The sequence below is a fragment of the Ciconia boyciana genome, chromosome 10 (genome assembly GCF_034638445.1).
Source record: "Ciconia boyciana chromosome 10, ASM3463844v1, whole genome shotgun sequence".
Classification (NCBI taxonomy): Eukaryota; Metazoa; Chordata; class Aves; order Ciconiiformes; family Ciconiidae; genus Ciconia; species Ciconia boyciana.
The window spans coordinates 25740268-25765922 of record NC_132943.1 but is presented as its reverse complement, the minus strand read 5'-3'; the positions used below and the strand labels follow the sequence as shown (position 1 = coordinate 25765922).

General features: G+C 51.6%; 4 protein-coding genes across 6 annotated transcripts; all 4 read right to left on the bottom strand.

The window, feature by feature from the left end:
- Window positions 1–1588: 1588 nt before the first annotated feature.
- On the bottom strand, window positions 1589–3039 carry HOXD8 (homeobox D8). Of its 3 annotated transcripts, XM_072874574.1 has the most exons (3): window positions 2914–3039; window positions 2484–2631; window positions 1589–1884 (listed from the first exon to the last, which is right to left on the bottom strand). In XM_072874574.1, exons 1-3 carry the CDS (start codon window positions 3037–3039, stop codon window positions 1589–1591), a joined length of 570 nt encoding a protein of 189 aa, XP_072730675.1. The 3 variants fall into 3 exon arrangements, with proteins under 3 accessions (XP_072730675.1, XP_072730673.1, XP_072730674.1); XM_072874572.1 differs by having other exon boundaries at window positions 2484–3039; XM_072874573.1 differs by having other exon boundaries at window positions 1589–1881; window positions 2484–3039.
- A 4949-nt stretch (window positions 3040–7988) lies between these two features.
- Window positions 7989–9409, bottom strand: HOXD9 (homeobox D9). Its single transcript, XM_072874692.1, has 2 exons — window positions 8731–9409; window positions 7989–8230 (listed from the first exon to the last, which is right to left on the bottom strand). Exons 1-2 carry the CDS (start codon window positions 9407–9409, stop codon window positions 7989–7991), a joined length of 921 nt encoding a protein of 306 aa, XP_072730793.1.
- Window positions 9410–13625: 4216 nt separating this feature from the next.
- HOXD10 (homeobox D10) lies at window positions 13626–16062 on the bottom strand. The gene is made up of 2 exons (XM_072874570.1): window positions 15321–16062; window positions 13626–13903 (listed from the first exon to the last, which is right to left on the bottom strand). The coding sequence occupies exons 1-2, from the start codon at window positions 16060–16062 to the stop codon at window positions 13626–13628; spliced, it is 1020 nt and encodes a 339-aa protein (XP_072730671.1).
- A 7613-nt stretch (window positions 16063–23675) lies between these two features.
- HOXD11 (homeobox D11) lies at window positions 23676–25093 on the bottom strand. Its single transcript, XM_072874722.1, has 2 exons — window positions 24487–25093; window positions 23676–23911 (listed from the first exon to the last, which is right to left on the bottom strand). Exons 1-2 carry the CDS (start codon window positions 25091–25093, stop codon window positions 23676–23678), a joined length of 843 nt encoding a protein of 280 aa, XP_072730823.1.
- Between the last annotated feature and the right edge of the window lie 562 nt (window positions 25094–25655).

The window sequence follows — 25655 nt, the reverse complement described above, 5'->3', positions numbered from 1 at the left end:
AAATTTGTCGTGTTTGTCGCAGCGGCTGGAGCGTCCCTGCGGTTCATTTCACGGAACCATCACTCACGGGGGCGTGAGGCGGTGGGGAAAAAATGACGCAGAAATCTTGGTAGGGATTTATACCTCATACCTCAGCCCTCTGCCTGCTGTTCCTAAAAAGGACTGCTCTCGGCCATCCTCTCAGATACCGCGGTCTGCGGGACTCCGCCGCGGAGCCGGAGAAAGGGGAGGGAGGGGAGAGGGGGAGATAAATTAAACCGTTTTACTGATCAGAGAGGACTTCTCCCGCGGCTGCGGGGAACCCTGCGGCAGGCTCTGCCCTCGCCGGCTGCGGCCTCCGCTGGGAAACGCACCCAAAAAGTGCCATAGTATTTAGGAGGGCAAAAATGCCCTTTTTTTTTCCGGTTACGCATGGTTCGGGACCACAGAGCATTGCAGCCCCACGCAAGGCCACAAAAACTTTGCATTTCTCTGCTCGTCTGCCATCCGCGGGGCAGGCTAGGTCTGGTTTGGCCGCGGCTTGGCTGGAAGCCCCGCACCGGTCGGGTTAGCACTCGGGGCCGGCGGGGGCCCGGCGTGCGGCCCGGTCCCGTCTCCACCCGGCCGGGCTGGCAGCGATCGGCTCGGCGGGGTGAAGGGCCGTGCTTGCCGGCAGCGGCTCCCCTGCCCCGCCGCCCCGGGGGCGCCCAGGGAAGGGCGAAGGCCGGGCCCAGGCGCGCACGTCGAGGGCCGGGCCGCAGCGCAGGCGTAGCCCGCAGGTGGGGCCGCAGTCCCCGCTGGCCGCGGCTTCGAGCCCGGCCCCGCAGAGCCCGTGGCCGGCGGCCTCCGAAACGTCGGCGGCGGTGGCAGGGTGTGCAGGCGGCAGGGAGCGCAAACATACAGGTTTTGTATGCAACGTGCCATTCCCAGACCCCACAGAAACGCCCAGCGTCGGAGGAAGGACGGGGGAAAGGCGCAGGAGAGAGTTAGTCCAGACGCGGAGAGGCTCTGGAGGTTCCTGGAGGAGTGGATTACAAAAAGGATATCAGGAAGCCGATACATTTTATATTTGAATAAATTTGGTTTATTTTAATCAAATATCAATAGCAGAAGGTTAAATATATTTCTCAGATCTTTCTTCAAATTTATTAAATTTATTTAATTTACTTAACATAAGATAAGAACAAGAATTAAAATAGTACAAGTGCACTTGTCTTGATTAATAAAGCATTGTTAAATGTCTTGCTTATGGGTATTTATTATTAGGAAGTTTATGTCGTTTCCCGCAATCACCGTCTTTTAAGATTGCAAAAAAGTATGTATTTATATATATCATTAGAAATGTATTGCTACAAACTCTGTATCAAATTTCCAAAAGAAGTAGATGAACTGTTAAATCTAGAGATTGTTCCGGATACGGTTAAAAACAAAACAAAACAAAACAAAACCACAAACAAGTGAAGCACCCGAAGCAGAGAAATGTCAAGCGGAGGGACACGGGGTCACTCGTCCCACGGCAGGACCACGTACAGGGGGAGACGAGCCGAGATGTCGGGCTACGACGCTGGTTATTTTTTATAGCCTTTCACAAAGGCTTTTAGGGCAAAATTTAATTCGTCTGGCCTTCAGCTCTGTCTTCTTCCAGATCATGTGCTTCCTTTTTGGCCTCCCCTTCCTTTCCCTCCTGTCTGGAAGCGGGGAATTTGTCCTTGTTGTTCTCTTTTTTCCACTTCATCCTCCTGTTCTGAAACCAGATCTTTACCTGCCTCTCGGTGAGTCCTAGTGCGTGGGACACCTCGATCCTCCTCTTCCTGGTCAGATAAGGGTTAAAGAGGAACTCCTTTTCCAGCTCTAGAGTCTGGAATCGGCTGTATGTTTGTCTTCCTCTCCTCCTACCCGGCGCTGCTGTTTAAAACAAAAACACAGGGTTTTGGAAGTTGGCGTGGTCGTTCAAAACCAGGCGCAGGCAGGGAGCGAGGGCTGGAACCCCTCTGGAAATCCCTCGAGAGAAGCCCCGCAGAAACGCGGGCAGAGAAAGCAGAGGGCGCGGAGCAGCCCGGAGCTTTGCACACGAGTGCGGGAAAAGCAGCGATACCGGATGCACGAAGCGCCTCAGCTCTCCCCCTGCATCGGGGTTTACGGGACCGAGTTTACTGCCTGGGGTCACTTTACTGCCCGGTAACCGGCACCCCGGCCCCGCACCCTTCCCGTTCAGGCAGCGGCGGCGGGAGCCGGGCGAGCGGGTCAGCTGCGCCTGTGTCCGAGAGGCGACTTTCAGGCTACTCTTGGAGTGGCAGCCGCCTCCTGCAGAGGTTTCTCTTGCTTTATCGCTTGTATCGCTTTATTATCGCAAGCCACGGCGGTGATAGGAATCGCGGGGAGAGAGGCAGGGAGAGAGGGAGGCAGAGGCAGGGAGCGAGAGGCAGCGAGAAAGAAGCAGGAGGAGGAAAAGAAAGTTTCGAACTCAGACGTGAGATGGAAGCAAATTTTTGACTGCGTCCAACCTTGTGGTCTCATCCAGGGAAACATTTGAGCAGGAGACGAGCTCTGATTTAAGTGGTCTGGTTCCTCGCCAATATTAGCACTGGACGATTTACAGTCAGGATATTGTACCAGCTCGGCCTCTTGCTGTGTCGTAAAAATCTGCTGTCTCTGTAAGTTATCGTATCCGTAAAATTTAGCGGGCTCCCCGTGACAGGTAACCCCGCTGCAGGGGGCAGGAGGCGGAGGCGCGGCGGGGGGAGGAGGAGGCGGCTGGTAGGCGGCCGTGGGGCTCCCCCCGGCCGGGTGGTAAAAGTCCGCGGCCGCGCCGCCGCCGCCGCCCCCCGCCCCGCCGGGCGCGGGGTGCGGGAAGCCGGCGGCGGCCGCGCCGTTCCCGTAGAGCAGGGCGGCGGCAGCGGCGGCGGCGGCGGCGGCGGCGTGGCGGCCGCTCACCTCGGGCGCGAAGTGACAGTCGTAGTACGGGGGATTGATGGGCTCCCCCGCCGCCGCCGCCGCCGCCGCCGCCGCCGCCGCCGCCTTGTACTTGGAGTACAGCGGGTTGACAAAGTAGGAGCTCATCGGGGAGGGGGCAGCGGCGGGCGGGGGCGCGGGCGCGGGCACGGGGCGCTGCTCCCGCCGCCGCCGCCGCCGCCGCCGCCGGTGCCTCTACGCCGCGCTCATGCCGCCGCCGCTCACCCGTGCGCTCCCCGCTCCTGCTCTCCGCGTATGTGGTGACCAGGACTGGAATATAATCGCTCTCAAAATGACCTGCCTCACTGCTTTTACTATTTCCTATTAGGCACACAGCAGCCCGCGCACGCACACGCACACACACACACACACACACACGCTCATGAGCTCAGGGGGGACTTTTGGCTTCAGTTTACATGTGCCGCTCCTCAGGCAAGAAAAAAGCCCGGCCCAGCCCTGCCCGGATCCACCCCAGCCGCGGCGCCCCGCTCCCCCCGCCGGTGCGCCCTCGCCAGCAGCCGCTGAAGCCCCCGCCGCGCAGGGGCGAGGCGGCCGCGCAGATCCCGCGCGATAAGCGCGGGCGCGCTGCCCGGGGGGACGCCGCCCGGCCCGCCCAGGCTGAGCTGCCCCGGGGCTCGGGGCCGCGGCTCAGCACTGAAGCGCGGCCTGCACCGCCGGCCGGGAAGGGCAGAGACACGCCGCGGGAGCCCATGCCCGGCGCAGGGAGCCGGGGGTGTCGGCGAGGGCAGCTGGGGGGGTCCGAAGGGCGGCAGCGTGCAGCGGCCGGGCCCCGGTGCCAGCGGGCCCTCCGGGTCGTTTCCTTGCAGGCGAGCAGAGCGCTGGGAAATGAGATGCACATTTACCCTTGACGCCGTGCACGCATGGCTGAGGCTCCAGGTTAATTGATACTTAATGGAAATCATGCCTATGAATATACTTTCCATCATTTCACCCTTGGTGGGCGTCATTACCGAGGCAGAGAGAGGGAGGAAAGAAAAAAATAGATGTGTGGGTGAGCGGTTAGCACCGCTCAGGGACGCGGTCCGAAATAAGCGAGCCCTGTTCTCCGGGAGGAAGGAAGGAAGGCGCTGCCCGGCAGGCTCGGCGCTGCCCCGGCTCCTCGGGCCGGCCGCCCCCGCGGGGGGAGCGCGGCCCGGCCGCCGGAGCGGGCCCCGCTCCCCGCGCTCCGAGAAGCGCGGTCTCCAGTCCTCTCTTCTCCGCTTCGTCCTGCAGTGGGAACCAGCTTTTCGGACAGACACCCCCAGGAGCTCGAGTCCACCCTATTTTGAAGAGAGACGAAAAATGTAGGTGAAATATAACACGGCCCCCGCCAGAGCCACGTGTGACCGTCTGGTGTGAATTGACAACAAATATTTGTGGTTACATAAAAGGCAGCGCAGGCTGCTTCCCCATCACACACCGCTCCCCTCACCGCCACCCCCGCCTCCATGCCAATTAAGTCGCTTTGTCTAGCTGACCAGCCCGGCTGCCCCGCACATGAGGGCCCGGACGGGCCCTGGGCCCGCAGCGACACCCTCGCCCGGCCAGGGGCCCCGAGGCTCGGGCCACACGCCTTTGGGAAGCCGGGGGGGGCTTCGTGACCACCGTGCAGCCCGGGGCCAGGCGGGGGGGAGAGGGGCGGGGGGGGGGGGCAGGGGCACACGGATTTTTGGTGCTAGAAGGACAGACAGCAGCAAAAGCCCATCGCGAGAGAGCAGCGGGAAGGCAGAAGGCCAGGCCAGGCAGGGCGGGCGCGGCGGCAGAGAAACACCCCCTCACCCTGCGGAGGGGCGCGGAGGGGCAGCGGCTGCTTCCCGCACCCGCGCCGCGGCCCCCCGCGCCTCCGCACGCTCATCCCGCCGGGCGCCAGGCCCGCGGGCCAGCACCGCCTGGGTCTGCGGTGCCAGCGGCGAAGCCGCGGCTCCCCCCGCCGGGGGGCGCGGAGCGAGGTGCGCGGTGCGCGGTGCGCGGAGCGCTGCGCGGAGAGCGGGGCGCGGCGGCGGCGCTAGGGTGGAGCGCGGGCGCCCTCTGGCGGCGCGCGGCGGCGGCGGCAGGCAGCGCCCTCCCGCCCCGCGCTGCCTGCGCTGCCTGCGCTGCCGGGGAATCTCCCGGCCCCGTCGCCGGGCGGTGGTTCCGCCAGAGACCCCGAGGGCTCCGGCAGGCCCCGGTGCCACTGTGGGACAGCGGCGCGGCTCTGCGCTCCTCCGGCGGGGCGCTCGGCGGTGAGCGGCTCTTCGCGTTCCCTTTTTGGGCCGCTTTTCTTCCTTTTCTTTTTATTTTTCTTTCTTTTTCTTCTTTTTGTTGGTCGATCGGCGTTCACAGTGCCATTTTCTTAGCACAACTTCGTGACCCTGGGTTTTTTTTTTCTTTTTGCCAGTGCTATAATTAACTACATACAAAGAATGCGCCTCGTTTACACATGGCAGCCAGGAAAGACGCCCGAGCTTTGAAGACCGCTGCTATCGCGTTTTCGATCATGTTTCCCCACACATTACACCACGAATTCTCCATGTGTGGTAGTTTCAGAGTTATACGTTTTTGTCTTGAACATGTTATTTTGTTTGCCCGTGCATTCATGTATTTATGGATTGATTTATGTAAACGAAAGTAAAGATGAATCTTTGTTCACCCCCCCTTAATCACAGATGCCTGTGAATTATTCGGTATAACGCGTGTGCATATGCACGCGACTGTGCATATGTACAAACATATATTAACACAACCAAGGGGTAGGATTAAATTATTGTTCAGTTTGACACTAAAAGTAATTTCCGTGGAAGAACTGCGTTTCGTCGTTCGAGACGTTTGGTTTTCTTTCTGACATTTTGAAATAAACGCACACAATATTAGAAACAGGTAAACAAAGCGGGGGGGGGGGAGAAAATATACAAGGTAAAATCTGTCAATCTGCCTGAGATAAAATATTAAAAAGAGATGGTGTGGGCTTGGTGACGATTTCTTACCAGAGCCTCTGCTAGAATCAACATAACAGAGTTTTGTGTGGCAAGAATATTGTTTATGTGTTGTTAGTTATAGATCGGCCCCTCCATGTTTATTTTCGAAAATATGGAGGCTAACATCGTGGGATTCATGGCAGTAGAATATCCAATAAAATACATTTCAACAAATCAGTGGAGTTTGTAAAATCTCTCAGTTTCGTGACCTTCGGGTCTTTTTCGAGTCTGTTGCCTTGGCCCACCGTTGACACACGGAAATTTATAGTCCAAGATTTTAAGACCTAGTTTGTCTGCATTTTTTTGGCTTTTTTCCCCCTCTAACAAACACAAACATCAAAATAAGGTGGTTTCAAAGAAAAGCGCCATAGCATATCGTAAACTCATTAGGTCCAGACGTCTAGCCATCTCAATGGTTTTATTATACCACGGTTCTTCCTGTTTTAAAAGAATTATAGGTATCTTCTCGACAATGGATGGGAAGCAATGCAACACCTTTTCCTGGCACTGCATGCTTTTGCCTTTTTTTTTTTTTTAATAGAGGTAAAAAACATTAAACACCAGGTCTCTCAGCTCTCCCCTTAATCTTGAATTAACCGAACTGCTCGTAAATATTTACGGGTCCTTCATTTTAATGGTTGCTCTTTAAACAAAGCATTTTTTACAATGAACTTCATCTCAATTATCTTGATAAAGTCATGTGTGTTTATAAATGCAGAAGGCATGAGACGCTTTGCTAAACGAGCTCTCGCCAGCAAAGCCGGGCGTTTGGAAGCAGCCGTGTCCCCCAGAGCTTCCCAACTTTCAGATGAAAGAGGTTACAAACGGGGGGGGGGGAGTTTAAGCGACTAGGCATCATTTTGCTTCCCTGGCTCTGGAGGACGGCTGCGGAATATTCCCTAAATTACCCCGGGAGACCGCGGGCGTTTCCAGGCCCGCACTAAGGCACTGGGAGCAGCGCGGCGGCCGGCGCACCTCCGCGGCGCGGCCGAGGCCGAGGCCGAGGCCGAGGCCGGCCTTTCCGCCGCTGACCTCCCAGAGCAGCTGCCTCTGGGGCGGGGAGGGACTGATTTTCCTCCGGCCTTTGTGGCTGCGGAGGTGCCGCTGCCCCGGCAGCGCGGCCAGGCTTCCCGCGGCCCCGGCCCGGCAGCGCTCGGCCCGCGGGGGCTGCGCGGCGGCTGCGCGGGGGCTGCGCGGTGGGGTCGGCGGCGCGGAGGGAATCGCGAGGGGCGCACAGATTTCTCCTCTCACCGCAGCGCTGTCGTTCGGTCACGGCAGACTTTATTGTGCAATAACTGACAACAATTACAACAGGTCCGTAGTTCGAGACACGGGGTGGTTAATTAATACAACAGTCACCGGGGGCAGGGACGGCGGCTAGCCGGGGGGCCGGGAGACGGTAGGCCTATTGCGAACGGCTTCAAGGATGAGACAACCTCCTAACAGTGCACTAAAGGGGGGGAATAGCTCGTGGCCTCGCTGTGGCATCTACTGCGAAGGAGCGAAATTCAGACCTAGAAAGCAGAGGTTTTGGGTAAGGTTTCCTCTTAGTAAATCGTGAACAACACAGCACCCCCATTGATTTAAGCGACTGTAATTTAATATATATTTTATTATCGTAAATATAATTAATTTCCTTACCTTTATTTTGGCAAAGTAACTACCTAGACTACATCACTTTTAAGAAACATGTCAAACATTTAACATCAGATGGAGTTCCCAAAGCTAACGTGCACTCACAATATCATCAACCAAACGGTCTGGGAAGGAGGAGGGGGGGATGAAGCGACTCTGCAAAACACGTTGGCGAGCAAGACAAAATTTCCCCAAATACCTGACATAGACCACGTTTCACTTCTATCTAAAAAAAAAAAAGACCAGATTGATTTAAACTTCGGGGGGGGGGGGGGCGCGGGAGGAGGAGGAACAACAACAGAAACGTATGGGGGACTGAGGGGGCAGGGGAAGAATAAAACCAAACCAACAAAAAAAAAAAACAACAACCACCCACCCAACAACCAAAAACCCAAACCCAAAGCAAAACCCAAAAGTCCCAAACTCAAAACTAAAGCAATATTCCCCAACTGCGTTTCTACCCCAGCGTTAGTCTCCTTTATTGCCTTTCTCCTTGTTCATCTTTTTCATTTTCATTCTTCTGTTCTGAAACCAGATTTTGACCTGTCTCTCTGTGAGATTTAAAATCCTAGCTACTTCGTAACGGCGGTCTCGGGTGAGGTACATGTTAAAGAGAAATTCCTTTTCCAGTTCCAGAGTTTGATACTTTGTGTAGGGACAACGCTTTTTCCTCGTTGAACGAGCGTGGATCCAGTTTGCTGCAGGGTTATCTGGAAGAAGGGAGGTATATAGGGAACGGGGGGCGGGGGCGGGGGGGGGGAGAGAAAGGTCGTTAAATTAATTTAACGAAGGATGGACTGTTTTCACAACTTTGGAGGAATTATCATAAAAGCCTTAATGCCCCAGTCTGTTTACTGTACAAATGATGTCTTGATGGTAGGTGGTTATGTGGAGTCTTTTATGGGTGCTTGCTGCTGCTTGCGCTGGGGTAGGCGTCTAGACGTTTTTATAGGTTAGTAAAACTATCAGTTTTGCACATTCGAGCCTTACAGGTTTCGGCAATAAATCAAAGGGGCAATTTCTTTCTTTCTTTCTCTCTTTCTTGCTTGTTTGCTTGCTTTCTTTCCCCCCTCTCTCTTTCTCTTTCTCTCTTCCTCTCTCTTTTCTGTCTTTCTCTCTTTCTCGCTCTCTCTTCCCCTTTCTCTGGCTTTCTCCCTCTCTCTCCCCCCCCCCCTTTATCTTTTTTTTCCTTTTTTTTTTTTTTACTTACTTGGGTCAAGTTGCTGCTGTTTCTCCTCCTTCAGATCGCTGCTCGGGCTGGGGTTGTGGCTGCAGGCGGCGGGGTCCTTGGAGCTGCCGGCAGCCGCCTTCTCCCGGGGCTCCTGGAGGAAGGAGCTGCACGTGTACTCGGGCACACCGATCCCCTGGGACTCCCGGGACGAGGAGCACTCAGTCCTTTTGGAGGAGGAGGAGGAGGAGGAAGACGAGGAGGCGGCTGCTCCCGTCTCCGGCTTTATCCCGTAGTGGCGCCCGTTGGAGGAGCCGGAGCTGGACGCGGAGCCGCCGCCGCCGCCGCCGCCGCCGCCGCCGCCGCCGCCGCCGCCGCCGCTGCCGCCGCCGCCGCCCGGGAAGCCCGGGAAGGGCTCAATCCAGGAGCGCACGTAGCGGCCGGCGTCGGCTGCCCCTAAGTGGGGCTGGTGCATGTAGGGGTGGTAGATCCCGGTCATTGCCGCAGACGGCTGAGGGTGAACCGTGGACCAGGAGGTGGAGAACACGGTGGATTTTGGTGCAAAGCTACAGGAGGAAAAATCTGAACTCTCTGCAACACCTGATGGCCTGGAGGTCGCACTGTGACCTCCCTGGACGAATCTACTCCCGTAAACTTCTTCGCTTTCATGGCCTATGAGAGAATCGACATAATAGTTACTTATGGTGCCACTAGACGACATTTTAGGCTCCCCTCTTAGTCATATAAAAGGTTACACTGTTAACTGTATATGATACCCTCCCGGAGAACAATCGTAGTATTTTGCAGACTGCAACCCTCAACCATTGGTTGCGGAGCCCACGTGATCATATTTACCAATACTGCGAGTAAATCAATCCGCTAAACTGGGGCTGCTGTGATTAAAAAAAAAAATCATCATCAACAACGGCCCCGCGCAGCGCGCCGCGCCGGCTGCGCGCCCGGACAGCGCCGGGGCCGCCCGCCCGCCCGCCCGCCTGCCCTGCCTGCCCTGCCTGCCCTGCCTGCCCGCTTGCCCGCCCGCCCTGCCTGCCCTGCCCTGCCCTGCCCTGCCCGCCTGCCTGCCCTGCTTGCCCGCCTGCCCTGCCCGCTTGCCCGCCTGCCCTGCCCGCCTTCGCTGCCCGTCTGCCCTGCCTGCCCTGCCCGCCTGCCCGCCTGCCTGCCCTGCCTGCCCGGGGCGCGGCGGGCGTGGCCGTGCTGGCAGCCCACGGCCGCGGCGGGCGCGGACTATTTCTTCACCTCCTTTGAGTGATTTCTGCCATTCATTTCTTAATCAATGAGAGGCAGGGTGTTTAAATAAATCCAACAGCCTTGGCTTGCTAATCACACTCCAAGCTGCTGAGGAAACCCGCTGGGAAAGGGGGATTCTTGCCTGTAAAAACAAACCATCGCAAGCTGGGACTGTAACGACTTCTCATAAAACAGGAAAATGTTACAGTAAAAGCACATTGCGGTACTTCCATATTTCAGAGCATGTGCGGGCATTATTATCCGCTCCCCCCCGCCCCGGACAGAAAGTTTCCATGGAAAGGATACACTTTTTAAAAGAGATGCCCATTGTGTTGTTTTAAAACAGGTGGAAGACCTCTGTAATGATTTTATGCCTTTCAATAAAAATTTTATGAGGTGTATTTGATTATAGATTAATGTGTCCCTAATAAAATGGACGGATGGAAACAGCTAAGCCTGTGTCTCCGAGCACAACTGACGTGTGGCTGAACACACGCTCCTGTATCTGCGAAACTTTGGGGCTACACAGCTCCAACACAGCCCCCCTTATGGTGCCCAGCGCGGCCCGGGAGGGGAGGCGGGCGGACGCTGCCCGGAGGAGGCTGCCTGCCCCCGCAGCGGGCAGCGCCGCGGCCACGGGGCAGGGGCCGCGCAGGCAGGCAGCCAGGCAGGCAGGCAGGCAGGCAGGCTCCGGCCCGCGGGGCTGCCGCTGCCCCCCGCTCGCCGGCAGAGCTGCCTCCTCTGCCCCTAGTCCGGGGGAGCCGGGCCGGGCCGCGCTGGCCACGTTCAATGCCTACGTGGGATTTTCGCCCGCTTTGCTTTCTTTTCCTTCCATCCCCTCTCCTCTCCTCTCCTCTCCTCTCCTCTCCTCTCCTCTCCTCTCCTCTCCTCTCCTCTCCTCTCCTCTCCTCTCCTCTCCTCTCCTCTCCTCTCCTCTCCTCTCCTCTCCTCTCCTCTCCTCTCCTCTCCTCTCCTCTCCTCTCCTCTCCTCTCCCTCCCCGGCCCGGTTATCCTTCCCCGAGCGGAACGGTGCCCGGTTAGTATGGAAAACTAGATTACCCATGGTCTTCTGCCCATGCCTGCTCTCCCGAGCGAGGGACGGTGGCTGTGTCGGGATCTGGAGGAAACGCACAGAGTTAGTGGAGAGCCCGCAGCACAGCCCGCCGAGGGCACAAACAACAGCGCGGAGCAAACACTTCCTACTCGCGGGCCGGGATGAGGAAGGGACTGAAATTCCTGTTTATTTAATGATTTATTACTCTCTCAAGTTGTTTTCTTCCTTTTTTCTTCTCTTTTTTTTTTCTTTCCCCTTTTTTTAAAGTGGGTTGGGTTTGGGGGATTTTTTTTTTTTTTTTTTTGTCATCTCCCTTTAGTACTTTCCTTTGCGTTTTCATACTTCTTTTATATTTTTCTCCAGAAGTAGGGTTTGTGGCATGGCGAAAAATTGCCCCTGGCTTCACACACATATAAATTGATAAAGCAGGCACATTATAGTGACCTTCCTTTTTTATATACGTTAAACACTTGGTATGGAGCCAGCTAATTACTTCCCACTACTGAAACTTCTTTGGTAATGTAGCGAGTATCTTTAAAGGAAAAGAAAAGACGGTTCAAATGTATGCAATATTTAAGGGGGGGGAGGGTTTGAGCACCGTTTTGTTATTTGTTTTCGAAACGAGAGCGAGCACAAAATACCTACGTGCTTGCGGCTCCCGCAGCTTCAAAATGGTGATGCTTTAGCTTGAGGAAAATATACCTCTGCCCTGCGAGTAAAGGTGCCCACGAGAAAGTATTGGCTTAAATTAAATATCATCGACAAGAGAGCAAAATACAAGGCCACCAGCTGCAATATGAGCAGTATCAGTGTCACCAAGTCAGACAACATTGGCACTATCTTGCCTTTAATTTCTCGATTTAGAAAGTGCTTAGGGGAGGAATGGGCGTTGATTGTGAGCGAGCTGCTTTCCCAGCGCAAACAGTAGCCGCGCTATTTTTCCAGTACTGTTTGAAGGTGAAAGCATGCCCAAGTATTTGCACTTCAATTTGGAGTCATGTTCATTTGCAAGCCATTTGCAGTTCTGCTTAGTATTTCTGCTCACACAGGCACTCACCCGCTCTCGCACACACACGCCCTTCCTCAGCTTCCAGAGCAGAGCCCTGCTAATAACATTTTTCAGCTACGTACAGAAAGGGTTAAGAGTCGTGAACTTCATTATCTGGATGTGTGCTACTAAAATGGAATTGCGCGAAATAAAACGATCTCCGAGCAAACAGAAACGGTGCAGGGTGACAAAAGTAGGTCTGAAGAGGCTGGCGTACTTTTGTAAGCACGCCTGGGAGCCTTTCTGCTCAAAAAAGCCAGCCCTGCCAGATGTTTGAGGGAATATTTTCCCAGCCACCATCTTCTGAAAGCTCTTGAGCTGACCAAGAATCGAACTCCTTAACATTTACTTATACCCAGCTTTGCATTCGGTATGATGGGTTTTTTTTAAGCGAGTAAAGACACGAAATCAAAGTCTGCACATTGTAAGCACGCAGTGACTGATATTTTTTAAATCAACATACGAACGTCAAACAAAATGACACACATATTGCTGACAGCTTGTAGTAGAAAGATTTTTTATCACTTACCATTTATGAGTTGATTGGATGAGGATGTCCAGTTTAGGTCATAATATTTTACTACGGTTTTCTTTTTTTTTTTCCTTTCTCTCTCTCTGTGTCTCTTTTTTTTTTTTTTTTTTTTTTTTTTGCATTTAGTTTGTCAGACTGCGAACATCACACAACATTTTATCAATTAATAGTTTGTTTACAGGCACAATTATAAATGAATTAGGTTTACATCATTTCCCGCCCCAGTCTCCACCCCACCCCTAAAAAAAGGAAGGGGGGGAAAAAAAGAAAAGGGTGAAAAAGAAAGAAAGAAAACCAGGCAGACACACACAAAGACCAGAAAATGGCCAAGAAGGTACATCAGTCCGAAGAGCTGCTGATAGGGAAAGATCAGGAGACCAACCTGCATCCGTATTTTAACCATTTGTAGAAAACCAAAGGAACCGCAGTAGTTTACAGAGTTTATTGCATTATACATGCGAACAGAACATGCACAAGAAGGACATATTGCTGCTGAACGACTACTATTCCACATATGCACCACAAGGAAATGTCTACAATGGAGAAGAAGGAAATATTCCATTTTACGAAGGACAATCTCTAAGTTCATTTGCGAGGATAGTTACATTATAATGTGCTTCTCTTTCCCCCCGCCCCCAAAGTTTTCCCCCCCCTTTTTTTCTTAAAGTATTGAATGTAGTCAAAACGTTATGGCCCGTGTAACAGCCCCACATAAATACCATTTTGTTAGTAAAAACATGAAAAAGTCACATTGCTTGGATGTTCGACAGTTCCAATAAGTTAAGACCAAATGATAATACTCAATAATAGTTACCCTGCATTACGATGAGAACAAAAATAAATTACACGTGCTAGGTTTTATATATACTCATCATAGTAATACATATTCACTTGCAGCGCTAAAAGAAGGACGAAGAGTCACATTCTATCAGAAAAAAAACAAACCAAACCAAACCAAAACTGGAAAATGCCGGGTTTTGCCAGAGTCTCTCCTGCCTTTACCCAGTGGCGGTGCTGTGCCCATTCCTCACTGGTGCCCGCCCCGGGGTTAGGGTTTAAGAGAAGGTCAGATTAGCGGTCAGTTCCCGGATTCGGTTCTCCCTGCTCATCTTCTTGAGCTTCATTCTGCGGTTTTGAAACCAAATCTTGACCTGCCTGTCAGTGAGGTTTACGCTCTTACTGATCTCTAGACGGCGCTCTCGAGTGAGATACATATTGAATAAGAACTCTTTCTCTAATTCCAGTGTTTGGTGTTTAGTGTAAGGACACCTCTTCTTTCTGCCACTCTTTGCAGTTAGCCAATTGCTTGTTGGAGTATCAGACTTGATTTCCTCTATCAAAATCAAAGAAGAAGAAGAAGAAAAAAAATAAAAAATACCTCAGGCTGTTAGAGTGTACCCTTGGCCATGACCCCTCCTCTGCAGTGTCTGGCAGATATGGTGGATGTGGGCATTAAACACAGCTCGGGAGAGGTGTGGGCACGGAGAGGGGACCTGCTGCCAGGCTGGGCTCGCCCGTCCCCACCACACAGCACCCTGCCTTGCAGCCCCCCGCTCTCCTGCCCTTCCAGAAACGGCCTCTCAAGTTTTCAGCTGGCGTTTGGCATTTCAACAATATTTAACCTGCCACCAGCCCCACGGCCACATTTTAACGGGTCTAGCCTCGCCATGGCCGCCTCGGGCTCCCACGGCTCTTGCTACGAAAATATCCCAATTACAAAATACACTCGCCCTGTATTTTGAAGCAGCTTCCCCCCAGCCATCAGCTGAATCACACCAGCACACCTAGGAGCAGACGCAGACGTTTTCCCAGCCAAAAAGATGCACAAGAAATTAACACCCCCTGCCTCGGATTTTTTTTGTCTCTTTTTTTAAATTTTCCTTTTAGATTTTTTTTTTCCCCACCAGAAAGAAATCTGCCCCACATCGACCTAGACCTGGGCTATTAAATATATAATTCAGATAAAAAGAATCTCCATGCACACGTAGGGTAAAAAATCGACCTAGAGGTTGCAAAGTACATTTTGCTAGGAGAAAATTACCCGTTTTGGGATTCTTCGACACACGCCGTTCGAAAGGAAGGCTTTAGTGCACTTTTAAAGGGAAAATAAAATCAGATTGCCACCACCTCCAGCTTTCAAAAGCAATTCAAAATACTGTTGCACTTTTGGAGACCAACCCAAGGTTACCTAAAGCACCACACTGAAATATTCCACCTCTGGACCAGGCAGATAGCGGGCTGCTGCTTTCATCGTGCATTTGTTTCCAACTTTACCCAGCCTGGTAGCACCTATTCCTCACCTATTTTAATAGGATCGTAATTAACTTTAAATGCAATCAAACGGCAGTAAGGCTCGGTGAAAGAAAAATAATTTTAAAAAACCCCAAATCAGCGAAATATTACGAGAGAAAAGTTGAGCTGGTCGTATTTTACAACCTCCAGACCTGCTTTTTTAGAGGTATGGGGCTGCTTTTGGCTGCTGCAGCGCATTACGGAGCACACGGCTATATTCCCCGCATCACGGAGGCGGTCTGCATGCACGAGAGAGGCAGAGCTCTACAGCAAACCTTCGGACCCTTTTGTGTAGCATTTTTGCCTGCCAAAATCTTCAGAGAGACAGCACCTGCAGCCCGATACTCCTTAGCATTAAATGTGATGGCTGTGGTGCTCGCGAGTATATTCGAGCGTGCTTTATGGTGCTGGCGTGTTGGAGTTACACCACGGCACGGCTTAAACTCGGTAATACAGACCTTTACTCTCCTTCTCCTGGACTTCTGGGCTGGACACGGAGCCTTCGGGCAGGCAGCTCCGCTCGTCTTGCAACGTGGACTTGGGCTCGGGACTTTCCACTTGAGAGACTTTGGCGGTGCTGTCCTGGTTGTTCGGGTTTTCATTCATTTTCTTTTCCAGCTGAAGTTGAGCAGATATCTGCGGTTTGGAGCTGCCGCGAGGGTTTAACTGTAACATTACAGTTGAACTCGTTTCAGGGCTATTATTGTACTCTTGGGTTTTCCCAGTGGCGTAGGTCTGGCTCAGTCTAAAATATCCTGGGACGGGAACCTCGGGGTTCTCAATGGGGCATGATTCAGACACCAGCCTCTGGTAGGAAGGGACGTCTGCAGAAATGAGTTTGGATCGCTTATCGGAATACATGCAGCAATTGCTTTCTTCCTTAATATTGGTAGTGAAGGAACAAGTGGGGACCTGCTGTGTAACAGGTTGCTCTATTCGACAAGATCTGTTCGGGTCTGTCCAAGTGTCTACTTGAGGTATATACGGATGTACATTCATACCCATATTTTGGTGATTAACTTCTCTTTTAGCCAGAGACGGAAGGAGTCCACAGGTTTGCATCCCGTACGTCCCAATGTCTGTGCTAGGTGGCATGTACATGCTGGCGCTGTTGGAGTAGAAACTGTCACTCCTGCACGCACTGATGAGAGAATCTACTAAAAAAGTATTAGCGGCAGGAGAGCTGTTGGGAAAGGACATTTTGGGGCGGAATTTGAGGAAGAGAGATTGTGTCCTTTGTAGGCTGACATCTCTAGGAAAACATTCCCGTGTAATTGCGGATGCCTCCGCGCGACCACATGACAGCCGGGCCAATGGCAGCGCCCGCCGCCCCGCGCCCCGCCGCCCCGCCGCTGACGCGCCCCGCCGCGCCGCCCCGCCGCGCCCCGCCGCGGTCAACAGCGACCCCTAGGCCGCCGCGCCGGCACCGCACCGCGCCCGCCGCCCCGCACCGCCCCGCCGGCCGCGCTGCGGCAGCCGGCCCGGGCCCCGCCGCCCCGCGCCGCCCCGCGGAGCCGCCGCGGAGCCTCCGCCGGCCCGGCCCCCCGGCGGCGCGGCGGGCGGAGAAACGCGCCTGCCCGCCGCGGCTCCGGCAGCAGCCCCGCTTCTGACAAGTGCGGGGACAAAAGGTTGCGGGATTTATTAATGCGTATTAGGGGGAATCGGGGGCGATCGATAAAAGCCTCATCTGCATTCTTGGGCTACCCGGTAATTTTCTTGCTTCTGAAGCTTTTTCAAGAGTTATACCCTCTGTTGCCGCGCACGGGAAGATATTTTATTAACAAATCAATCGAGACTTTGTAAAGGATAAGATTAATAGTTAAGATTTAGCATAATGGCGTTCGCGTTATGAATTATTGAAAGTTATGCTATTGATTTTTTTCCTCGCTGCTGGCCCAGAAGGTCAATTTTTGTTTTAACACAAATCGTCAAATATTAAAAGCTAGACTTTTGTCATAACTCGAGTTTTATAGGGAGGCTGCATTCCTAAAATTATTTTACAACGCTCTCTCCCGACAGCCTGGGAAAGAAAGTGGGGTTTTCACTTGCCCTGGGCACTGAAAGCATCACAAAGATCATTCCTCCTTCTGTACTCTCGCTCACTAAAAAACATACAGAAACTCATATCCTCACTGCAACTCTTCGAGCAACTTTTCCCTTTTCTTTTATTTTCTTTCCTTTCCTTTTTTTTTTTTTTTTTGAAGAAGAAGGATAAATGCATCTGCATCACAAAAAGAAAAACAAAAACAAAAACAAAAAAACCCCAACAAACCACAAAACCAAACAAAACCGAAGGCAACAGTAACCGTCTACATGGCAAATCAGATTTTTCCGTCCCAACATTTTAAACGCGTTTTACTGTTTTTCCCCCCACTTCGTACCCATATTTACACCCGCAGCTATTACATTTTAAATAATGATGGTACAAGTCGTTTATTACCCTTTTTCCTTTCCTTTCTTTCTTTTCCCTTTCTTTCTTTCTTTTTTTTTTTTTTTAAACTGTTCTCAAACTGGAGTATTTCTTATCTGGGACTAATGCTGTCAAGGACTCTCGTCCAGACAAAGTGAACTTGTTGATAATTTTTCTTTCGGGCTCATCCGCCTGTTTATTTTGGGCCTTTCCACCATCAAAACACCTTTTCAGATCCCCAGGAGCAGGCAGCACGTGAAAGGATCTGAAAAAATTCAACTGCGTCTTTCGCACAGCTGAAAACATGCCTTTTCCACCAGCGTGGGCTTGCGTTTTCCCCCGTTTCCTGGCATTTGGGCGTTTTGCACTTTACCGTACGCTTTACGCTGCTGGAAACAATAACCCTATTTGAAATTTCGCTGTGGCAATGAGACAGACCTTTTAAAACCTTATCGCAGCTGTTCAAATACAACATCATTGTCAGGTTAAGAGCCAGCGTCTTTTATGGCCGCAGTCTCCAGCTCCTGGGCTGCCGGAGAGTTTAAATATTACCTCGGCAATATTCGCCGCTTCCCAGCCCTGCCCGCAGCACCCCTGCGCCCGGTGCAGCCCCTGCCCTCCCCGGGCACGCCGCGCCGCCGCCGGGGGCCGAGCGGAGAGACGGGCGCTCCGGCGAGAAGCCTGTTTAAGATCATGATCAGAGCCATTGCTAAGATTTGCCTGCGCCGGGAGAGAAGCCGCGGCGGAGCCCGACGCGCCCTCCGAGCGCGGCATCCCCCCCTCGCCTTCTAGCAATTTCCTCTTCTTCAACAACAGCCCGGGCGACCCACAGAGTTTAAGGAAAGAAAATACTATTTTCCTGAACGCGGTTTAAGACCGGACTGTTAAATCTAATCAGGAATTTTATGCCCATCAAATGGCTCTTTCATAATCTTTATTTACACTTGAGGAAAAGGGGGTCCCAGAAATATCCCGGCCGAAGCGTTAGCCCGGAGGTTTGCAGCGGGTTTCGCCCAGCACTAAAGTTAAAAGAGTCAGCAAATGCTGAGCTGCCTTCCACGCCAGCCTCGCTGGGCTAGGGAAGCCCGCTGCTCGGCTCCTGATGAGACAGGAGGGCTCTTTGATTTTTTTAATTGAAAATATGAATTTCTGCATGTCCCTACGCGGAAGCTCAGATGGTGGCTGTGATGATGAGGATTTAAATATCATATTCAGGACTGGTAAACAGCTCCGTAAGACCCTTCGCTCACCATGAATCATGAGGGGTTTTAGAAACGGGCAGCAATTTTTTATTGAAAATGAACAGGAGGAAAGTTTAAGTTTGATGTAAATAGAAGTTGAATAAACATGCGAGAGCCACTGGGGAACCGGGGACTTAGGCTCTGGGCATTTAATGTCACTCTTGTTTTAAATCATATTAAAATGGAATCAAGTAATTAACATTAATAAATAAATCAATATTGTGCAATAAATGAGATATACAATCTACATTAATATAAAGGTTTTGCTCTCAGAGCCCCATATTTTTCCGAACGAGGGAGGGAAAAAAGCCCCAACCAATGGGTCCATGCAGATGTAAATTACTGTTTCTAATAAAGCATAGGTGGACATTACGGTTTTCTCCTCTAGCAAATGTCAGGGCTAAAAACTTGAGGTTACCAGACGTGGCAGCGGGGCTTAATTTTCACGGCCTTATCTTCCTAAACCTTATTACTGGTGATATGATTATTTCTTTTCTCGGCTGTGCTGAGGATTCTCACAGTTGCAATTTGCTGTGTTTGTGTCTCATTATGGGAGGGGGATGGGAGCGAGGTACGAAAGAGGCTAGATATTTTGCAGATGCCTTCAGTAACAAAGGTACTGCGAGAAATACCTTATTTTAAAAACAGGCTGGAACCCAGGAAGCTTTTCGTGAAATATCCTTTCATTTACTCGATTCCAGCATTTTATTTAGGTTGCCTTTAAACGGGCGGATTGTATATTTTATGCCACGCTGTTATATTGCGGGGAGATTGAAGAATACCCTTTATTTACGGGAAAAGAATTGGCTACAATATTGTGTCCTGTCTTCTTTTAATAATGCAACTGTCACGTTGCCCAGATCTCTATGTGCCATATTTTCATAGAAAGAGTCGGCGTCTGGGCTGAGGGCTCAGATTCCCTGGATTTTTTTGACCGAGGGCGGGGGGGGACACACACCAAACAACAACATACTGATGATATTATGCTTTTCCCTGAATATGAACGCTTATAAAATAAACAAAACAGCACGCTGGCCATTTCTTCAAAGGTGTTGTTTCTGAGCGTGGGGCTCGCACAGGAGTGCTGACTGTACTCCCAGCTTCGCCCGAAGCCTCAGCCCTTCCTCTCCTCTATTTCTATATTTCTCTGGACACAGAAGTGCGTCTCTGGTGTGATGAGATTTCAGCGTGCAGACGGGTGGCCGATTCTGCCCTCAGCCTCAGTGTTCGGGCTGCACATTTATCTCTCGGCAGATTCCTGCCGCATTTGTAGTTTAATCAGAAAATAAGCAAATGCCCTTTTCGTTCCCCTTAAAGGACAAGCCCGAAGACATCTGGAACTAGCTCTCAGCCCTTTCTGTCTAAAGGAATAAAACAGAGAAAGGGGTGGGAAAGAAAAAAAAAAAAAGAATAGAAGGCACTATAGACTTGCATAGAATCATCACATTTACACGATGATTCAAAAAAGAAGAAAGCGGCGTTTCCATACTCCGGTATATTTTTTAAATGAAGATCACACCCTAGCTCCCACCACTCGTCCGCACCCGCGGGGATCGGCCTCACTGTCATTGCGAGGGGTTAAAGCACCTCGTATGAAGCCTCCCGGGCTTGGGGTTGGCGTGGGCTCTCGGGAGGAGCACTCTCACGCCAAGAAAAACAAACACACACGCAAACTTCGCTGGCCGTTTCCCTCTCGAAGTGGGTACCTCCACCGAGACACCAGGGGATTTTCCTTCGGGCTCCGGCTGCGCCTGCAAGGGGTACCTTGGGCGTCAGGGATGCCGGGGATTTCAGACTGTACAATGCCATTTTATTACCGACGGAAAGGCTACTTCTAGGAAACTGTTAACAATGAACTTCTAAAAAAAAAACCAACCCAACAACACAGCAGACAAAGTGCCAACAACTGCTTTCGCGAGAGACGGGGCTTTAAAAAAAGCGGAATATGGCTGAGCCAACGTGAAACAGATTTCGATGAATTCTGCAAATAAGCAGAAAGCAGCGGAGCCCTTTCTTTCCTCAGATTCTGACCAGAAGTGCGCACTGGAGGGAAAAAAATCAAACAGAAAACCAGAAAAACGGAACATGCTCGGTCACTGGAGAGCGTCCAGGAAATTCATAAGCTTCGCTTTAATTTTCTGATCTCTAGTTTCATTTTAATAGATCTCCGTAGTACTGTTAAAGGAGAGGGATTTCATTCAGCCAAGCCTTGGCAAGGTGATGTTCGGATATTAAAAATGTCTTCTTTTCGCTTTAGTCTCTCTGTCTCTCTCTAAAAACCCAAGCATTCTCAGGATCTAACGCTTATCTCGCCTTTAAATAGAATACGCTTTTAAAATTATGTTTTCTGCACCTAGAGGTTTATTTAAGAAAAGCCTCGAATAAGAATCGAAAGATAAACTGTGGAAACGCATGGGTTTTATATTACTTTTGTTCCATCCGCGTTAAGACTGTCCTTAAAGAAGTAAGTGGATTTTCGTTCTAGGGAACGAATTCCGAATATCACTGGGTAGTGGGGGTTTTTTTCCCCTTAAAATTATGGGCTTTTTTTTTAAAGCTCGGATGCATTATAAAAGATTACGACCCAAAAGAGAAAAAAAAAAATCTTTTAAAGCGGCATATTTCTCCCTCCCGTCCCGCTGACGGGTTATTTGTTTAATAAATCTTTTTGATGCTTTATTTTCTCATTTGGAAGGCCCTGAAATCTTATCGTTACTTATATATTAGGCATTTTATTAGCGGCGGGGTGATCGCCGGGGAAGAGCGGGGCGCAGCGGCGGGAGGGCCGCGGCCTTGCGGGGCCCGCGCGCGCCCTCCGGTGGCGGTTTCCCGCCGGCACCGGCCGACTGCCGCCGCGCCCGGCACCCCGCTCGGCCGGCTCTCCCTCCCGGGCTTCTCCCTTCCTTCTCGAGTAGCCACCCGAACCTGCTGTGACCCAGCGTTCCGGCAAGACTAATGCCGGGGCGCTTCGGCCTCCGCGGCCCGCGGTGCCCCACAGCCTTTTAAAGGCGTCGGCGGGGCTGTTAAAGCGCTGCGGGGAAGAGAAAATCACACGGCTCGTTCTCGCCCTGTGGATTAAGGCTCGGGAGAGACGCGAGAATTTTGCTGTAAGGTCAGGCCAAATGCTTCGAGACATTCCCCGCGACTCTGCGCATTTCTAATTAATGGGCTTTGTGGGGAGACGCGCATCCGCAGAAAAGCTGCGTGGAAACAGCATCTTTCTCCCTAAATTAGGAAGCATTTCCTACAGCCCCCGCATCATTTTTTTTGAGCGAAAAAACTTTCTTTTTTTTTTTAAGAGCTTAAAAAAAAAGGAGATTCGGGGACAATTCCCAGGGCGCGGAAGAGAAAGGCGAGGGAAGCGGGGAGCCCGCCGGGCTCCGGCTGGAGGGGACCGGAGCGGGGCACGCTCCCCGCCACGCCACGGAGAGCTCACCTCGACCCAGCTGGGATTTTCGTTGCGTTATGGTGCATTTGCTAATATGGCCAGCTATGCGGTAATAAGCGTGTGTGTGGTTGTGCGTGTGTGTGAGAGAGAGGGAGGGAGGGAGACAGAGAGAGAGAGAGAGAGTGGGTGGTGGTTGAAAATAACAGAGGAACCTTAAGGCGCCTAATTATTCAGAAAGGTTAAAGGTGATGACCTTGACATTTTGGAAGTTCAAAGGCATACACTTATGTTTTTCTTGCTAAAGGGTTTAAAAAAATTTTTTTTTTAGTCATGCCTCCCTCCGCTGCCACCTCTCGGTTTTTTGAATTCTTGGGCTTTTCCTGACTTATTTGGGCACTTTTGCCTTCCCTGCCTGCGAGCGTAGCGAGAGCCGCTCCGTCCTATTCAAAAAAGGCAAATTCTTTCCTCGCTCCTCGCCTTTATTGCACATTGCGGAAATCTCTTTTTCACCCACCAGAAGGTGTATAATATCACCCAATTAAGCTGTTTAGAACCTCGGGTTTTATGGTGTTGTCTAGACAGTTCAAGGTTTTGTAAACAGCCCAGCCAGGTCAGGCAGGAGAGAGCGGCGCGGAGCGGAGCGGACCCCCGCCGGACACCGCCCGGCGCAGGGCCGCGCCCCGGGGCAGCGGGCTGCGCTCCCGGCCGAGCGCCGCGCTCCGCTCGCCCTGCCGAGGGAGGATTTTTCAGAGATCCACCCCTCTGCCGCCAAAGTTTTCTGCTTCCCCCCCCCCCCACGAGTGCCAATTGTTTATGGCTCCCTCTTGCCTGACTCGCCCCGAGCCCTCGGTCTTTCTGCCTTACTCTTCACTAACAAGTAAACGGTGACTGGCGTTGGGGATTCTGGGCTTACTGGGAGCCTGACCAGTTAAAAAAAAAGCCTTTTTCGTTGTTTACAGTAATTGTAGCACCATCAGAAGTGATGGTCTGCAGACAGCCATGTTGGCTCTGCCTCACAGCGAACAGGGAAGGTTGCGCACACCTACAAAGGGAGAGTTAGACATCTAAACTGTTATTTATTTAAAATGCATTTAAAATAACCCGACTAGGCTTCCTCCCGTTACTATTTAACTGAACTTGGCTCTAGCCCGGGAAGCGCTAGGATCCTTCGGAGATGGAAATCCATACAGTGCACGGAAGTTATAACCTTAACTTTACTAGAAACCATTTATTCACATGAAAAAGACAGTGGCCCATGCTTTTGGATGACAATAGAAACATATATATATATATTTATATATAGCGAACGTACATTTACCATCTCTTAAATAAACCGCATTCACTTAAAGGGAGGAAAGTGTTATCCTAGCTGAAAAGCAACAACAGAGCCCCCCCGAACTCAATGAATTGTAAGCAAAAACTACCAGACACACTGCAGGTCCATTGCTGGTACTGTGCGAGAGGAAAAAAAGCACCTTTGGCGAGAAACACTTGAGAGTGGACAGTTGGATTTACCCTAGTTTCCCCTTATCAGGAATCTGCTCCGCCAAGCCCCGAAATCTCCAGTGGCCATTCAGTGTGTGGAGTTGCACATGAAAATGAAACTTTGAGTTCCGCAGGGTGGATGCGTCATGTAAACCAATTTACTTTTGCATTCGGATGGCAGGTCAGAGAAAGCGAGACATTCTTTGTTTTTCTTCTTTCTTCCTTTTCTCTTGCTCTCTCTTTTTAAAATTTTTTTCCTTTCTTTTTCTTTCTTTCTTTTTTTTTTTTTTCAAAACAAGGGATTCCCAGTGAAATATTGGAGTCGATCTCTGTTCAGTTTCTTTTCTTTCATCCTTCGATTCTGGAACCAGATTTTAACTTGCCGGTCAGTAAGGTTGAGCATTCTGGACAACTGCAGTCTTTTCTCTTTGTTTATGTACACGTTGAAGAAAAACTCCCGTTCCAGTTCTCTTATCTGATACTTGGTATAGGGACACCTCTTTTTCCTTGATCGCTGGGGAATTGCTGAAATTCAAGAGAGAAGAAACTGATTTATGCTGCTGCTACGAACATGCTCAGCTAGGCAGAGATCAGAGACTTTGACAATATCCCATTGCCTGGAAAGCAGCCCTCTAGCAGTTCAAAAAAATATTCCTGGGTCTTTTGCTCTCTGTGTGACTTAGCAAGAAAGAGAATATTTCCCAACTTCTCCTTAAAAGAGAGCACTTCGAGCAATACAGAGAGATATTTAAATGGGCTGGAAAAATTCCAAGTTTCTCAAACTCCTCTCACACCCCCCCCCCCGCCCCAAACAAACGAAGATCTTAAGCTCTAAACCGAAGGCAGCCCTGAGCATTACCTGTGAAATCTCCCCGTCTCCCCCCCGCCAAATCAACAATTTAATAACAATTAATATCCTCTTCCAAGAATACCTTAAGCCCACCTAAATTGGTTTCCTATCGTAAACACGCTTTACAACGGTAAAGGAAATCTTATAGGATATATAAAATCCTTTGGATGCTTATAAAATTGCACATAAAATGCGGCTTGACAAAGTGTTGGCCTTGTACTCTTGCCCCCAATTTACTACTGATACCTACCTGAACTGTTGCTCTTCTCTGCAACAGCCTCACCAGAAGGGGAATCGGCGCTGTGTGCTGGTGTCATTTTCTTCTCCTGGCTGGAAGGTGTTTTACTGCAAGTGCTGTTCTGGGCTTTCAAGTCGCCCTTGTCCGCGTCCCCCTCGCCCTCGGAGTGCTGCTGGTACGGGGGTCCGGGGGCTGCCTCGTAAAACTGGTCGAAGCCTTGCGGCAGGATGCCGTTCCTCCCCACCGAGCTGTAGAAGTTGGAGGCGGCGGGAGACGGTCCGTGGTGGCCGCAGACAGGGTCCGTTTTGAATAACATTTCCGTCCTCCTGTTCGCAGGCTGCAGAAAGTCTCTGTGCATCACCTCTTCAGCTGAGTAATAAGGAGCGTAACTGCCCCTATACTGCCATTTGCTGCGCTCTAATCCGTATTCCCTGAATGCTACTTCGCGCACAGGTTGGACATGAGGTAAATTAGAAGAATAAGGAAAAGTCATTTGACAGGACGACGATTGCGACAAAAAAGAGGGTTTCGTCGAGAAATCTGAGGGTGAGACGTAATAAGCGCACCCTGGCAGATACATATTGGATGTGCCGTGACTGCAATCGTCAAACTCAGTCATGTCTTCCTTTTTGCGATTGCAAGCAACCAGGAGGCTTCAATGCATTGAACAAGATCCATCTATTGCACAAGAGGGTTTGGACAGGATCAACTAAGAAAAAATCCCCACCGTGTGCTGACGTGCAATTCATCTTGATTGATTCTAGTGGTAATTATGTCACGTGACGCGATGTAGAAATGTCCTTATATCTATATCAGCCCCTCGGAAAGGCTCCCAAGATCTCTCCAAAGAGCCCTCCCAGCACGGAGAGACAGGCGAGCGCGGCGTTTGCACAAATATAGCCGCTTTTCCCCCTCATCCCTCCGCCAGGCGATGAGACACACGTCGGTGGTGCGGCTGATCACCTGGGGCCGCGCCGCCCGGGCAGGCGCCTGCCCACCGCCGAGCCCGGCGCGGAGCCCCGCGGCGCGCAGCCCCCGCCCGCATCGCCGCCCAGCCCGCCCGGCCGCGGCCCTCCGCGGGCTCCGGGGGGACCGCGGCCGCCGTCGGGGAAGGCAGCCCTCGGAGCGCGGGGTGCGGGCGCCCTCGGCTCGGAAGCGTGCTCGCCCCTCGTCAGGGGCAG